This window comes from Myotis brandtii, unplaced genomic scaffold (genome assembly GCF_000412655.1).
Source record: "Myotis brandtii unplaced genomic scaffold, ASM41265v1 scaffold179, whole genome shotgun sequence".
Lineage (NCBI taxonomy): Eukaryota > Metazoa > Chordata > Mammalia > Chiroptera > Vespertilionidae > Myotis > Myotis brandtii.
In genome coordinates, this window is record NW_005356635.1 from 3,647,643 (window position 1) to 3,664,837 (window position 17,195).

At 40.8% G+C, this 17,195-nt stretch overlaps 1 protein-coding gene across 4 annotated transcripts in view; it reads right to left on the minus strand.

The window, feature by feature from the left end:
* Positions 1-17,195, minus strand: part of MED12L (mediator complex subunit 12-like) — a 397,491-nt gene that overhangs the window by 267,494 nt on the left and 112,802 nt on the right. For all 4 annotated transcript variants that reach the window (XM_005863465.2, XM_014537429.1, XM_014537427.1 and 1 more), the window contains 5 exons: positions 15,580-15,690; positions 14,299-14,568; positions 10,758-10,907; positions 9,954-10,053; positions 9,256-9,392 (listed from right to left, as the gene is read on the minus strand). In XM_005863465.2, the coding sequence (XP_005863527.1) occupies positions 9,256-9,392; positions 9,954-10,053; positions 10,758-10,907; positions 14,299-14,568; positions 15,580-15,690 (768 nt within the window). The remainder of the gene's footprint in view (positions 1-9,255; positions 9,393-9,953; positions 10,054-10,757; positions 10,908-14,298; positions 14,569-15,579; positions 15,691-17,195) is intronic.

The following is a 17,195-nucleotide window of genomic DNA, read 5'->3' on the forward strand; positions in this document are numbered from 1 at the left end:
AGACAGAACAAAATAAACAGGCAAGATGTGATGGACAATATTAAGCAGAAAAAAATCCTGTTAGAGTCTAAAGTGCTCATATCAATATACATAAATGCCTAGGAAAATATCCAAAGTATACGGGCCAAAATGAACCACTGTTACTGCTCACAAAAATAATGAGTATTTGTTCCACCGTGTTTCCTGCTCTAATGCTTTCACGCTATCATGACTGTGGAGCAAAGTTAGGCCTCTGGGTTGAAAATGTTAAATATCTCAAAGCTGCTGGGTCACAGACCTGAATCAAACCCAAGCTACCTGAGCAGGGCTCTGGCAGCCCCATTCTTGGCAGGAGAGAAGGACAGAGTTCCAGGTCGTAGGCTGAAACGGACTTTTTTTGTTTGTTTGTTTGTTTGTTTTGCTAATCCTCAACTGAAGATATCTTTCCCATTGATTTCTAGAGAGAGTGGAAGGAAAACTGAGGGAAGGAGGGAGGGAAAGAAGAAGGAAGGGAGGGAGGAGAGGAGGGAGGGAGAGAGAAATATCAATGTGAGAGAGACACATCAATTGGATGACCCCTGTATGAGCCCCAACTGGGGCCAGGGATTGAACTTGCAACCCACGTACATGTCCTTGACTGGGAATTGATCCCATGACCCTTTGGTCCATGGATCGACACTCTAAACCACTGAGCAAAACTGGCCAGGGCTGAAAGGGACTTCTTGATATACAGAATGTAGACATATACTATGTGTATAAAAATCACAAGCAGAAATAACTTCTATAATGGGAACAAGAGGGGATGAATGAACACAAAATTGAAAAATCATTTAAGGTCCCTTAAGTAACAGCATTGTTCATCTGGCCTCATGATCTTGGGACATACCATAATGGTAAATACTGAAATTATTCATTCTGTTGCAAATAATCATCATGGGAGTGCTACATCTATAGTAAATATATTGCAAATGTGAAGAAAGCCTTATCATAAGGGAGATTTGTCACATTTTTCATTCCTGGGGGAAGGTGGCACAAACCTGATAGATTAAGTATAATTCAACTCTTACTCAATAACCTAATGGTATCTATACACTAACCACGGGTCTTGTATTATTTAAAAAAACAAAGGCAATTACATCTGAGGCAAACTTCCTTTAGAAATTAGAGATACTTGGTGAAACTGTTTACTATTTTAAAATATGGAATTTAAATATACTATCTACATTATAAAACAATGCCATAAAAGGGAACAGGTCTGAGCTGCTAATAGAACATAAGCCTGTTGGACATGGTCACAAATAGTTTTCTAGCAGAATCACCTTATAAAGTAATTAGCCTAAGATTGTTAACCATAAGCTCATAAGATTTATAATTTAAATATAAATGGCACTCATTATTAAAAAATCTTTATATATATATACAAATGTTTTCTGTCATATATACCTTCCAAAAAGATACTTGGAATGGCTGATTTCTGATGAGGAAAAGGGCATGTTCTCCTAGTCTCACATCCTCAGAATCAATGTTGATAGCCTTTAGGTCTTAAAACAGAACATACATCATGGAAGCAAAAAATACTTCCTTTTTATTCCAAAGCAGCAGTTAAAAATAGTACAGTTCTGAGTTCTGAGAAGAAGAGAGGTAGGTAAGAAAACAAAAGTAAAAACCTTCCTCTAAGCATTTATATCAACTAATTGTCATTAATTTGCAATGTGCCAAAAAATAAATGTGCTATCCCTCCATTAAATCAACATTTAAATAATACAAATGAAGAAAATAGTTTTGAGAAATATATAACTGCATGATAACCAAAGTCATACACGAGATAAATTATAATCACAAAGTAATCTCTGGAAGTCATTGAAAAGGGCTAATTCTGAAAATAATTAAAACATTAGACTTAAATCCCAAAAGCCATCACTGTATGGTCTAATAAACTATACTGCCTGCTTTTTATAAATAATAAAGAAAACATACAGATGAGAACAAGGGGACTATCAATTTCTAAACGATGGTGCTAGGCTGCCCAGCCCAGAACATAACACTCAGCATTTACTGTTTATCATATGCTGCCAGATGACGTGGATTTTATTAGGAAGGCCTCTGGACAAAGAGAATGATACTGAGGGAGGAAATAACTGGTCCGAGGCTGCCCACCTACCTGGCGACACAGCCAGGCTTCTAATCTAGGTCTAAGGTGGCCTCGTCTGTGTTCTACTACAAAGGCCAGACTGCTCAACTTGAGGATTTAGACTGTCTTCTAAAGTATTATTTACTATGTTAAAAATCTCAAACAAACTTTTAAAAATTAGTTACAGATTATGCATGAAGGGAAAAAAAAGTGCCAATATTAACATGTGGGAACTGTTTAGGACTATTATTAAGGTTTTTCCCTCCTTTTTCTAAATTTACATCTGATACTTGTTTGCTCAGCTTTAGACAATTAAAATAAAATGATTTTTTAAAGAGGTTCAAAGAATAGAATGTACTATTTCAGAGTGCCACTCTGCAACCATTATGATCCCAATTCCTGTTCTCCCACCAATGAGCTGCGTATGAGCTTAGGCAATGTACTCATCGTCGCTCAACCTTGCTTTCCTCATCTGTAAAGTTGGGGAACAAAAATTTTTTAAGACATGCATCTCACAGGCCAGGGAAAAATTAAACAAGATGATATAACACACTTAAAACAGGGCCTAGTGCTTATGACCTTGCATACATGCTCAAAAACAGAGGCCCACCCCACCGAAATGGTGGTGTTGCTGACCCTCTCAATGCCAGCAAAGTCTAAATGTCCAGGCACACAATTTTTCCCACTATGTTAACATAACTGCCCCTTTACTAATAGGTTTATTTTTTTAAAAAGTAGATGGTAGCTGTTGCAACACTTCCTTTGGGTGACCAGTAGGAAAACCTGCAGCATCGAAGGCACAGTGGATTCCAGCAGGCCCCTGGCAGCACCAGCAGCAGCTGCGGTCGCTCAGCGCAGGGCCTCTCAATGGGGGTCAGGCCTGTGTGTTCCTTGTTTGCTTCACTTGTGCTTGACTTTCTTGAGTCTTGGCTTTAAAAACATCCTAAGTATGAGGATGTTTTGAGATGAGCATGATCTCATTTAGAATATCGGATTGTGGCCACCTCCCCATGGGTGGGCTGACCCCACCCTTCGTCTTCCCCCCGAGGGTAAAAGCATTTGTGAAAATCCAAGAATGTAAAAAGCCTGGCAAATCCTAGCTGTGCTTTATGGACTAGTGGACAGTGTGAGGGATAGTTGTGTGATGGATAATTGTGTGCGAGTGTGTATGAGTGTGTCTACAGTAGTCCCAAGGGATCATATTCCTTCCATCTCTCCAAAGTTTCTGTCTCCCAAAATACATTATCCATAATAATAGCAGCTAGGGTTTCCGCCTAAGCCCTATAAATATCGATGTGTTTTATCCACCCTTTTACAAATGAAGAAACTGACACTCATCATGAGTAAGTGAACTGTCCCTAATGCCCCCAAAGGGACACACTAACCTGATTTTACAGCTGAGCGCTCCCCTGTCAACCACATTCCCCCATCCACCTGCCACTCTCCTACACATCTGAACAGGCACCACTGGTTAACTTGATACCAAGCCAAAACTAATACAGGGGTCTCCCTTCCAGTTCATTATCCCAGCAGCATGTTTAGCAGCCCTAAAACCAAATTTCCTAAGTACCTCCTCAGGACTTGAGGGCCCCAGGCATGGTGCTAGCGGCTGATGAAATTCTGGTGAGCAGAAGGAACAGACCCTGGCCTAGGAACTACAGGCTCGCAGGAATACACACAGGACAAGCCCGGCCATCATAGATGCGAGGCTTCATGTGGTGCATCAGCCACACTGCAGAGACCTGGCCTGACTGGGGGCGTGAACCACGGGGAGTCAGGCACGTGCTCTGGACCTCAGGCCACTACACAGATCATCAGCATGAGCGCCTCTCAGCTGTTCAGAGAATGCTTTGTGAATACTCCAAGCACCAAACAACACAAACAGCAAATCCAGAGGTTTCCAGAGTCTGGGCGTGCCGGGGTTGTGGACCCGCAGGGAAAGGGGAAATGCAAGCTGCTGCTGTCTGAGCAGCTCTGCCCAGAGCAGCTGGTCCAGCCTTCCAGCAGGAAGAGAAAGCCTGCTTCCCAGGCACCAGAGAGAGAAGTGAGAAAGAGGTAGCTTCTTAGCCCCTCATACCCACAAAAACAAGGAGAGAAGCCAAGAGGGAAGAAGTGGTGCATGGCTCTGGAGGGTTGAGGGGACACCCCTCATCCTACTGCTCAGGTGAGTTCACAAGTGATGGGCTCCATCAGCATCAGGAAGCGGAGGTCCTCACCCCCACACAGTAACTCCCTCACAGGGATGCCGGCTTCTCTGTCTCTACCACCAAGAGTAGGAATGGTTCTAAAACACTAAGTAGGCAAATGAGTGAGTAAATGTTGTATGAAACACGTACCAGGAGTTGGAAAGTGACAGGCATCCGAGCAAACACGACCAGCAGACCTGCGGACTGGCCTGGAGAGTGCTATAAGACTTAGAAAGGTTACACACACATCTTGATATCCCAGTTCTCTTGAAATGATGATGATCAGCAACAGTGGGTCCGCCACACCAAGTAGAATCTGAGAGGCCACCCCTTTCCTAAAAGGCATGCCCATTTCCCGGTCACCTCAGCCCACCCTGTGCACAGCAGCCCACCACCAGTGCACTGCACCGGTCTGGCCCCTGTGTGGCCCAACCCTGCCCTAGGAATTGCCATTTTCACACCTTACTCTCCACTGAATGGAAAATCAAGTGGCACAGATCTAGAAAAACTAACACTGAGGGTGTTTTGAGATTTGCACTTTCATGCTCTTACACTAGTACCCAAACCCTGATACAGAAGCAGTAGCTGAGGATTGGGGAGGGAGTGGAGAAGGAGGGAGGGTAAAGGAACAATGCATTTTATGTGAGTTGAGTGAAAGCATGTTATAGGCCTAGCACACCCCAAGCACAGGCCTGGCACAACGTCAGCTGCTACTCCCTGTGACCACACTCCAACCATAGGGCAGGGCCAAGGCCTCGAATCCCATCTCGTACATCACTGTTTGCAATGGGCTTTCACCAAACTCCAAGACATTACACAACAAACCTGGCCCTCTGCCCCTCATCACATCTGGATAGCTGTTCTCCCCATCCCACACGAGAATAGAGAGAATAGCATTTCCCCTTAGCAGTTCCAGAGAAAAGGGAATCGAGGAGAATGAAGTTCAAGTTTCCCAAACAGATGTGAGGAGACTGCAGTTCATGACCCTACACATGACTTCAGCAAAAGCAAACCTCAGACTCACTGCAACTGCAGAGGCTGCCGCATATCCTATTATCTATCACGTTGTCTAAGCCCTAACAAATTGTAAAATCAAAAAGGGGAAGTTCGTTTTGAAGAAGTGAGATGTGTATCTGAATACCAACGACACCACTTTATACAACTCCTCCTTATCAGAGAATTATAACTTCCAACATAACACTATATTGGTTCTTCTAATATAATCCTAATAATGATTATTACTAATAATAACAATTTAAAACACATTTACATAGTGCTTAATAATTCTGAAAGTACTCTGTCTCCTTAGAGACAAGTGGGTCAAGTGCTCTATGCTGATTAACAAGTAAGAGCACTAAGGCGCAGAGCCCACCAGTAACTTGTTCGAGGTCACAGAGCTGAGCAGTCAATACAGCTGCATGGTTCATACATGGATTCCAGAAACATATAATGTGACTCAGAAGTCAAGTAAACAGCAAACCCTGTGGTGAGTAAACAGAGATGCAACATTGCCATTCACATACATACTAATACACATACATATGTTCACAAACACACACACGCACACAAGTAGATGCCAAAGTCATATTGTAAAAAATAATTTCATGTTAAATGTTTCAGAAGGCTCCATCCAGTTATTCTTTCTGACCAATTATTAAGAAAAGATGACCAGTTTGACTTACAGGTTAAAATGTAGTTTTTTGTCTTATTCATTAAACAGCACAGTAATCACAAAGCAACCACTCACTCAGATCAGATCTTTCTGGTGTTGAGTCAACATGCAATATAATTACTCCTAAATGGGCAACACTAACGTTCCTTCCAATGAAGTGTGTTTGTGACTAGAGTATCCAGGACTCTCTGCCCTGAGCACACATCGCCCTCTAGTGGGACGCACTTCTCAAATTCTGGGCGAAGTCCCTCACTTGAGGATGCTTACAGCAGAGATCGCCAAACATTTCTTACATACCTTTTCAGCTCAGTATTTTTTTAGCAAACACTCTCACTCAACACATATTTATTTGTTTCTATACTAATATCAGCATAACAATTATGTTTATTATAAAACCTAGACAAAACAGAACTGGTTGTTTTAAAATGTAATCTAAATAGAAATTCTAATCACTTCCTCTTGCACCCAATGGCCCACCTCAGGCACCCACATTGGAGATAACTGTGCTTGAGAGAGAATCTGATAATATAATTTTATTCAAAAACATTCAGACACTCATGATTTCTCTCTTTAAGAGTCCTGTAACTTAAGTCTGTGTGTGAATGAGGCATAGGAATTCTGAAGTTGGTCATTTCATGAACTAGAAAGATACGTCGTAGTCAGGCTAACCATAAAACTAAAGCGGTTTGGGTGGACTAGGTAAAACTCACTTGGGAACAATATAGTCTTTACTCAACATTTAGCGCAAGCAGGTTAGCAATCCAAAAGCACACCTTGAATCTCAGGTAGCCCTACTTTCCTTCCAGATAGCTCACGTCTACATATTATAAATCTTAGCACTCTTGAAGCCTTTTATCTAAGAAAGTCTTTACTCCAAAAAAAAAGATTTCAAGGTGTCCCCCCCAGAAGAACCCAGTATCACTCTGTCCGATGTCAGTGAGCAGAGAACTATGTAGTCTTTTATCATCAGTATGCTCTCCGGAAGGACTGAAGCATTTCCACTTAGGCTCGAGTTAGAAATTATACTGGGTCTGTGTGCCTCACTCACAGCATCCGGACACCCTAGTTGGCATGAACCTTATCTTCGAGAAGCAGAGTGATGACCCACACATATTCCAAAACAGAAGTAATCTGGAAAAGATTCACATCAAGTTCACGTGGAGGTAGCACAGTGAAAGATTTGTGGTGGTTCTTTTTGTTCTCTCTTCTTTCCATATATGAAATTCCCAAAGACTACTATGAAAACTAAAGGTATTTATAATCAGTTAACTAAGGTATTCATTGAAGGTAGGTACCATGTCTTAAAACTTACCTCTGCATTCCTGGTACCTAGCACGACTTGGACATACCACAGGCACTTTCCATTGTAAAAAGAACACAAGCTTTTTATTTCTCCACAAAATAAGAAGGGGGAAAAAAAACCCTGAAAATCTGATGTTTATAGATAAGTTCAGTAATGAAACAATCTATTACTAGGAAGCATATGATAACAACTGTCTGTGTGATGGTTAATTTTATGTGTCAGCTTGGCTAGGCTATGTCTTGGGGTCAAACTCCAATTTAGATGAAGACTTTTTTTAAAATATGAATAACGTTTAAATCCATAGACTTAGTAAAGCAGATTATCTTCTATAACATGGGTGGGCCTTATTCAATCAGTTAAAGACCTTAAGAGAAAATACAGGACCCCAAGGAAGAAAGAATTCTGCCTCCAGGCTGCCTTCAGATTCAAGCTGCAACATCAGCACTTCCCTGAATCCCCAACCTGCTGGCCTGCCCTGCACATTTCAGATTTTCCAGCCCCAATAATCATGTGAGCCAATTCCTTAAAATACAGCCATACACCACTTAACAATTAGGGTACATTCTGAGAAATGCATCAATAGGCAATTTTGTTGTACGAACATCAGAGTGCACTACACAAACCTAGATAGTCTAACTTACTACACACCTAGGCTACAAGCCTGTACAATGTTTGTTACCATACAAAACAACATGAGATTAAGTTGAGCACATGAGAAAATGATGCAATCAAACATGGTAAACACGAGGTGTATGAGGCTGGCTGCTGCTGGCTTAATACAGCATACTGTTTTATACCAAACTTTTTTTTTTATAAGTAGAAAGAGTACATTCTAAAATGACAATTAAAAGTACAGCAAATACACAAACCAGTAATACAGTCATTTTATTATCATTATCAAGTATTATATTCTATACTTTTGTGCGATACTTTTATATGACAGGTAGCACAGTAGGTCTGTTTATGCCAGCATCACCACAAACACATGAGCAACACACTGTACTACAACATTATGATGGCTACAGCATCAGTAGGCAATAAGAATTTTTCAGCTCCATTATAATCTTATGGGACCATCGTCATATATGCAATCTGTCATTGACTGAAATATCATTATGTGGCAAATGACTGTAAATATTCTCTCTCTTAATATATATATACATACATACAGTGGGGCCTTGACTTACGAGTTTAATTCGTTCCAAGACCGAGCTCATTAAGGAGCTCGTTAACTCAAATTACTCTATCAACTCAATGCAAAAAATCGGCCAAGAGACAGCTGGTATCTCAAAAAACTCGTTAGTCGGGACACTCGTAAGTCAAGGCCCCACTGTATATATATTTATATTTACATTTTTCCCCTATTGGTTCTGTTTACCTGACTTACGAGTTTAATTCGTTCCAAGACCGAGCTCATTAAGGAGCTCGTTAACTCAAATTACTCTATCAACTCAATGCAAAAAATCGGCCAAGAGACAGCTGGTATCTCAAAAAACTCGTTAGTCGGGACACTCGTAAGTCAAGGCCCCACTGTATATATATTTATATTTACATTTTTCCCCTATTGGTTCTGTTTCTCTGGAGAATCCTGTATAATATACTGTCTATAGATTTTTCAAAGACCATAACCACAGGTATTAATTCGCTGCTTTCTGATATGCTAAATCTATTACTTCCACTGCATTAAAGCCAAACCACTGCATAAAATCCAATCACTAGATGAAGGATATTCTTCTAAAATGAAAATGATGAGAAATGACAATAAAAGGATGAAGAAAAAGCTTTCCAACCGATATACCTAGTAGACCAGCCCAATGGACATTTTTATAATGGTGGAACTTTTTAGTCGTACAATAGAATGATTTCAGGGTGAAGACCTCTTCAAAAGGTATTACACTTTATTGTGAAGGCTTTGGCAAAATTTATAGAATGAAAAAGAAGAAAATATGCTAATAAAATGGGAAAAGAAGAAAAAAATAACTACCTCTTGGTTATCTTTATTTTGGTGCGGCCAGAAAATCTTATGATAAAGCGTCTCCAATGAATTGCTAGAATCAGTTCGGTCAAAACAGTGTCGATCCAACACTTCCAATGTGTGCAAAACCCGGCTAATGGTGACCCCTAGAAATGAAAAGTAAGCAAGCAGTTAAAGAGGCTAAATGAGGCCAGACAGCACAGTACAAAACTCATTATTATGGGTACAAAAGGGATTTTAAAAAATCATTCCCAGGATAGAAGAGTTGCCAACAAAACCAAACCTGGCAAGCTAGACAGCCAGGGTCTGAAGGGCATAAACTAAAGAACTTCCTCATGCCCTAACCGGTTTGGCTCAGTGGATAGAGTGTCGGCCTGCGGACTGGAGGGTCCCAGGTTCGATTCCGGTTAAGGGCATGTATCTTGGTTGCGGGCACATCCTCAGTAGGGAGTGTGCAGGAGGCAGCTGATCGATGTTTCTCTCTCATCAATGTTTCTAACTCTCTATCCCTCTCCCCTCCCCTCTGTAAAAAATCAAAAATCAATAAAATATATTTAAAAAAAAAAAAGAACTTCCTCAGAATTCACTAAGTGGCTCCGTCAGAGAGCAGAGAGCAGCCTTATCCAATATGTGGACAGGTTGATGAGAATCAGAAGCATGGCAGATGAAGTCCATGTTCAAAAGCACTCCTCCGTTGTGTTCTGTACCTGCTGTTGACTCTTGGCACTTGTCAAAAGACCACCGAACTTCCACTGCACGGCCTCTCTGTTTTATCTGCTGTTCTACCTCATAAATCCTTGCCCGAACCTGAAAAATAAGCACTTCTAATTAACTTGTGCTTGGAGAGCCACAGTGGTTGTTTAAATCATGTCATGATTTTCCACATGAGCAGAGAATCCTATGGTGAACTATATATTCACTGCATTGTAGGAAGTTCAGCCTGTTTCCCCAAGAGTGCATTTTAAAATTTACAAGTGGTGATCCTATGCCAGTTTTTAATAATAAATGCTTACAAAAAAACCTTTATAACTGAAAATATATTAGGACATCACATAGAACGTGAAAGTTCTAAATATCATCTATAAGCCATTCTTCTACGTATGAAAACAACCAGTCATGCTTATTAACTTAATAAGACTGCTCTGAAAAAACAGAGACATTTTTCTAAATATTAGTCACCATTCTTTGGTTCAAGTTTCTTAAGTCTTTGAACCAAATAACCCAGCACTAATAAAAACATAATAATTACTAAATATCACAGACCACTACTTTGAGAGTTGTGGAACACCACTATAATTATCGTCTGGGTGGCAGAACTCTCTGCAAGAACTGCCTGGCAAAGGGTAAGAAGAAAGGGAGCAACATGCTTCCCCCCAAGGCCACCCAGAGAGAGGGGCAGAACTGAAAATGGCACCCAAGCATGTGAGATGTTAAAACTCACCTGGCCCTCTATGCCCTGACGACTCTCAAGAATGAGAACCCCCATCAAAGCACTGCAACAGAAAGTCTACCTGCTGATTGAAGGCCGTATTCCCGCCCGGCATGGGGAGGCTGGAGGGCGCCACCTGCAGTAGATCCAGGGGTGAGCCTGGGTTCACGCTCTTACTGTCGTTTGTGGAATAATTCCACACTAAGGCACTTGGGCAACAGAGAGTGACAGTCTGGAGAGAAAGCAGGAAAATCCAGATAAAGAGAAAGAAAAGGTATAACAACAGCTTCACAGTAAAATGACACCTTATCATGACTATTACAGTTTCTTACCAGTAAGATTAAAATATCTTATCCAAGTCTCATCTTTTCAAGTGATAAGACAAAACTAAGACAGAATTACCCCTTTGAAAGGGAGGAAGTATAGTATTACGAAATTACCTAGTACAGAAAACCTAGTACAGGAAACCTAGGAAACATAAAAATGAAGTAATCATCACGGTTGGCAAATTTTTTCTATAAAAAGCCAGACAGTAAATGTTTTGAGCTTTTTGGAACATCTATAGTTTCTGTCTCATATTCTTCTTTTTTTGTTTTAATAACTCATTGGAAACATGAAACGATTATAGCTCACAGGCTGCACTTGGCCCTCAGTTGTAGCTCGTCCACCCTGGCTGAGCCCCTTACAGACTGTCTAACTCAACCAGCTTGCCCGAACTACTTTCTATGACCACCTTACTTCTACGTCACAGCAACCCCATTCCCCAACTGTGTGAAAGAGGAACGTGAGACAGAGATTAGTAACAGCCCCAAATTGAGTCCAGCACACGTGCCTGGCACTCCTATGTTGATCCTGCTGCCTCTAAAATGCAAAGTAAATAGTACAGCTCACATTTTAATTGAACACATACTTTGTGCTGAACAATATCCTGGAAGCTTTCTGTTCTCATAATCTTAAACCCATCTGGTAATAAGTAAAGCATTAAACAGTCCATCAATCTTCAGAGGGAAGGCAGGGGAAGGTGGAGGTAGGGGGTAAGGGATCAACCAAAGGACTTGTATGCATGTATATAAGCATAACCAATGGACACAGACACTAGGGGCTGAGGGCATGTGCTGGGGATGTGGGGGTGGCCAATGGGGGGAAAAGGAGACATATGTAATACTATAGGTAATACTTTAAACAATAAAGATTTTTTTTAAAAAAAAAAGAAGAAGAACTGTCATCATCCCCCATTCACACTTGGGAAACAGAGCCTCAAGGTCCAAGTTATCAACTGGCAGAGCAGAGCCCAAGTCCGGTCTGTCTGAATGATTTTAAAGTATATGTCTTAACCATTCTGCTATCATGCCACTCAACAGCAAACAAAAAGAGCTGAGAGAATGAATGCAACATTTCCTTTTTCTAAAAAGTGAATAGAAAAATAAAAGTACTACCTTTGGAGGTATGGAGACATGTCTGTGGAAATCAGATGGCAAACAGGAGGACCGTAAAGTCTCTGAACTCTCCAGTGCACATCTCCCCTGGCATCTATCCCTCCCCACTTCATCCTGTCTGTGACACCGTGGGGTTCTCACCGCCTGTCCATGGCAGAGCCCTTCCCTTGCGTTCTTAGTTCCAAAGCCTCCCATATCCAAGACAATGATCTATCAAATACTATTCCCAGACTCACCTCTACTAGTCTACCCTTAGCTTAGAAATAACGCCCGTCAAAAATAATTTTTTTTTAAAAAAATCTCATTCACACAGCTGCAATTTCTATCTCTTGCCTTCATAGACACAGTTCTCAAACTAAGAGGAACATTATTTCACCTCATTCTGCATCACCTGTCAACCTGCCTTAACCTGGCTTCTCACCCAAAATCTGACTGATCATCAAAGACACCACCATACTGTCGAAGACAAGTTCAGCCACCTTCTTACCAGACCTCCCCAATCCACTGGGCACTGCCACTACCACTACTAACTCCATTTCGAAACTTTCTGCAGTACCTAGAGAAGACATTTAATGTGGTTGTCAAGAATGTGGACTCTGGATCCAGAATTTTGGTCTGAATTGCAGCTTTGCCACTGACCTCAGGTATGACCTATACTACCTTTCATCGTTAGTGTTACAAAAATAACAGAGGTTACTATCAGATAGGGTGGTTCTGAGAACTAGATGGCTTAATATATGATACAACTTAGAACAGTGCCTAGAACACAGAACATGCTCAGTATTCTTCTTCTCCTCGTCTTTGTTTCTACAATAAATTCTCTCTCACTCTCTCTCCAGTTTGACCCAACTTTCTGGGTCATCTCTGTGAAATCCCCTCTGCCATCTCTTAACCACTCATGCCCCTTGGTCCACCTGGCCTCTCCCACCACTAATTCTTTAGGTAACCTCGCCCCTCCCAGCCACATGCCTTGAATGATTCAAATCTACATGTGGCCGGTCATCTTGGCTCAGGAGACAGAATCAGACATGTAACAAGCTCTTGAAAATACCCACTTGGAGATCCTAAGGGATAAAACAGTCCAAAATTGAACTTACCTAGGCTCTTCCAAACTTACTTCTTTGCCTTGTCTCTCTCTCCCCTACTTCCTCACTCCCATAAGTTGTCCCTCCCTCTACTGTTGCTAAAACAATCTAACTAACCACACACTGTTACTTCCATGCACAAAATCCTCAATCATAAGTTATACCCAATCATAAGGTGCACAAGGGTCTTCTATGTGCTGATCCCCAACAGATTTTATACTCCATGTTCCATTAATACCGACCTGCACACAAGAGGGCCAGCCAACCCTCTGAGCCTCTGCCCCTGCTGTGAGCTCTGCCAGGAACACTCTACCACCTTTTTTAACTCATATTGTAAGCGCCAGTCAGGACTATGTCCTCAGGAAGCTCCCCTGAATTCTAGGTGGGATCAGAAATGATCCTTCTCAACTCCCTTAGCTCACTGTGCATCCCTCTGTCAGCCCTTGTCGGAGTCTCAGAAACTGCCTGTCAGCCTGTCTTCCTGACAAAGCAGCAAACTCTACCAGGGCAGAGACTATGTCTCCAAGGCCAGGCCTGTCCCAAAGCCCCTTAGCCAACAGCTGGACACATTAAGAGCCCAAGAAGTGTGACCTGAACACTAAGCTGGGAGCTCCTCTAGTGCAGGGCTGTACCTCATTCCTAACAGCATCAGCTCAGGGGCCAGCATGCTGGGGATGGTCCGCAGGGCACCAGCAGTGATGCTCAATGGAGCAAAGCAGGATGGATTGATTGGATTTAAAGGAAGAGAGAAAAGGCAACCACTCAGGATGTGAACTGAGGAAGCTAAAGATGCTGCATGAAGAAGCTGATCTTCCAGAGAAGTGATACAGCTGGCTTGTTCCATGGATTCCCTAAAGGGTTTTACTCACTGACTACTTAATGGCCCTCATGAAGAACAAGCACAATAACTTACTGCTAAACTAAAGCAACTGATCTTCTTTTGGCTTGATTTAACATAGGGAAATAAAAACATGAAATTTCAATCTATAAATTATGTGGTTGAGGAAGAAACTAGAGCTGAGATGTGAAAGCTGTTGCAATTCCCACCACAATTATCTCCTACACTGAAATCTAACATAAGTAACAAGGTCAAAGGACTTACCTGCAACATACAACTAAGTCCATAAATGAGGGGACCGTGCTGTGCACAGGACAGAAAGTCTGAGAAGGCCAGCTGCACGGGGCTCACGCCAGGGCCGGGGGGGCCGGGGCTGGGGGCCCCAATGCTCGCATTGTTTGGTCCTATCATCATGTGGGGCGAGTGGGCAGTGAGGAGGCCACTGCTATCGCTCAGCAGCAAGGCAAGACGCCGGGCACAAAAGTAGGCAAGACGACGAGACAGGTAGGCCGACTGAACAAATTCATCTGAATACTGAGGAGCACAAGGACACCAGACTCAGTCATGTCGGTGAAATAACTATCGTAATACAGAAATCTTTTTACTTAAAAAGACAAACTTCAAAGGTACCGTATAGACCAGTGCTGTCCAACAGAAACATAACACAAGCCACATATGTAATTTTAAATTTTCTAATAGCCATTGGAAAAACAAAGGTAAACTTAAAAGAATAATATATTTTATTTATCCTCATATGGGCAAATGTTATCATTTCAACATGTAATCAAACCAAGATGTATTGAGACATTATATATACCCTTTTTCTGCATTAAGTCTGAAATCTGGTGTGTATTTTGTACCGAGAACACATATCAATTTGTACTTGTCACAGTTCCAACAGTTAACTGCCACATCTGGCTGGCGGCTCCTCTACTAGGCAGCACAGGCCCAAGCACCCCAGAGGGGACACACAGGACCAGCATGGGGCAGCCTCGGAAAGGGTACACTGGGGCCGGAAATGGGTGACTTTTCATTAGAATCTCTTTTGCATTGTTTGAATACTCAAGTACATGCATTACCCTTCCAAAGAAATTTTAATTTTTTAAATAAATGTCATCCAGATAACCTAAATTTCAACAAATTTTAGACCAATCATTAAAATAGGAAGTTCCCACAGTGGCTCAAAACATGTCAAATGAATATAGAAGATCCTCTGGGTCCTTAAAAAGAGATGACTTGTTTTGTTTTCACAGACATCTGTGTGAACAAGGGGACAGTATTTAAAGAGCTGTTTGCTTAGCTCAGTGATGGGAGAAATCAATGTAGTGAGAATACTTAAAAAGGGCATGTGGCTAAAACTCTGAAATGGCCATTACAAATGACTGCCAGAACTGAAGCCTCGTATCACTTCATGTGTTGTAGCGTCAAGATATTTTTTTCCTTCCATTTCAAAGGGCAACTTTTTCCTCTTCCACCTCTACTTACCTAAGCATTCTTATCAGATCATTTCCTGCCCATGAAATCAACTGGTTATATATACTATACCTGAAGCATTAATGGTAACAGGAGTTTAAGAAGATCATCATCCATTGGTCTGATTTTTTCTAAAACATCCAAGATCCATGTCAAATATTCATGTTTTTCCAGCATTCCTTCCTTAAATGAACAAAGAAAAATTACACTAATAATGTTAAAGTAAAACTAACTAAAATGCAAAAAGCACTGCTATTCTTATGCTTAAGCATAATTTTACTATTGTTTTTGTTGTAGTAAAACTCATTGATCATAGTCCCAATTTCAAACAAAAAGAAGGAATATTACTTTGTATGGTTGCTTTAGGGGTCTGTTGTTGTTGTTGTTTGTGGTTTTTGGTAATCTGCTTAATTCTAAATTTAAAAAAAAAAATTGATTCCTACAAGAAAGAAAACTGAAAAGACTCCCAAGGCATGTATCAAGCACCTGGCTAGATTTTGAGGTGTATGAACTCATCTTCACAGGAGGAAACCTGGCCAATGGCGATAATCATAAAGAAGCCCCCATCATACCATTATCTTGATGAGAAGTTGACAATCCCACCAGATCTAATGCCCCCTTAATAGTCTCCTCTATCCCAAAATGAAATTCAGATACTATAAGCTACCTGTCAAATCTATCTTAAAAAAGACAATGGCATAACTATATTATAAAGAAATAAAAGGAATTTATAATAAAATACTGTAATGTATAAGTATTCCAACATAACTACAGTAAGAAACAGTAACACAACTACAAATTTCCAAAATGCCCCACAGGGGTGGTGTAGACCCTCAACGTAAGCATTCTACTGCCTTCACATATACATACATATAAATACACACATTATTTTATGATAGTCCCTGCACATACATAGTAGATGTCACATTACAGTTCTGTATCATGATTCACATCATGAAAGAAACTTCAAGATAGAAACAAAAATCTGTTTCCTAGGAAAGAAACATACTTTTATGGTCCTTCTGGTAACAACCTTCCTTAGTAGGTTAATATGAACTCCAACTTTGTTCTTAGCACCTCTTACAGATCTACGTATTACCAGTGGTCCACGGCCATGGCTACCAACAAACTGTGTGAAAAAAATGTACTGATAAATACAGTATTTATAGGATTACAATGACACCACACTGACATGATATCAAGATATTTACTTGTCGCTAATTTCTAACTTTAAATATTGAAAGTCAAAAAGTGTTAAAGTGTTTTCTGTTAACAGAAAAACTTCAATTTAAAACTTTAAAACCAGGAGAGAAACCAAGATGGCAGTATAGGTAAACACTGGATACAATGACACACTGACATGATATCAAGATATTTACTTGTCGCTAATTTCTAACTTTAAATATTGAAAGTCAAAAAGTGTTAAAGTGTTTTTTTTTAACAGAAAAACTTCAATTTAAAACTTTAAAACCAGGAGAGAAACCAAGATGGCGGTATAGGTAAACACCGGAGATTGCTGCCTCGCACAACCACTTCAAAAATAAACTAAAAGATGGAACAGACATCATCCAGAACCACAGGAAGGCTGGCTGAGTGGAAATTCTACAACTAGAAGGAAAGAGAAAAGCATACCGAGACTCAGAGGAGGCGCAGTGCGGAAGTAAAATACTAAGGTGCGGAGGTGCATG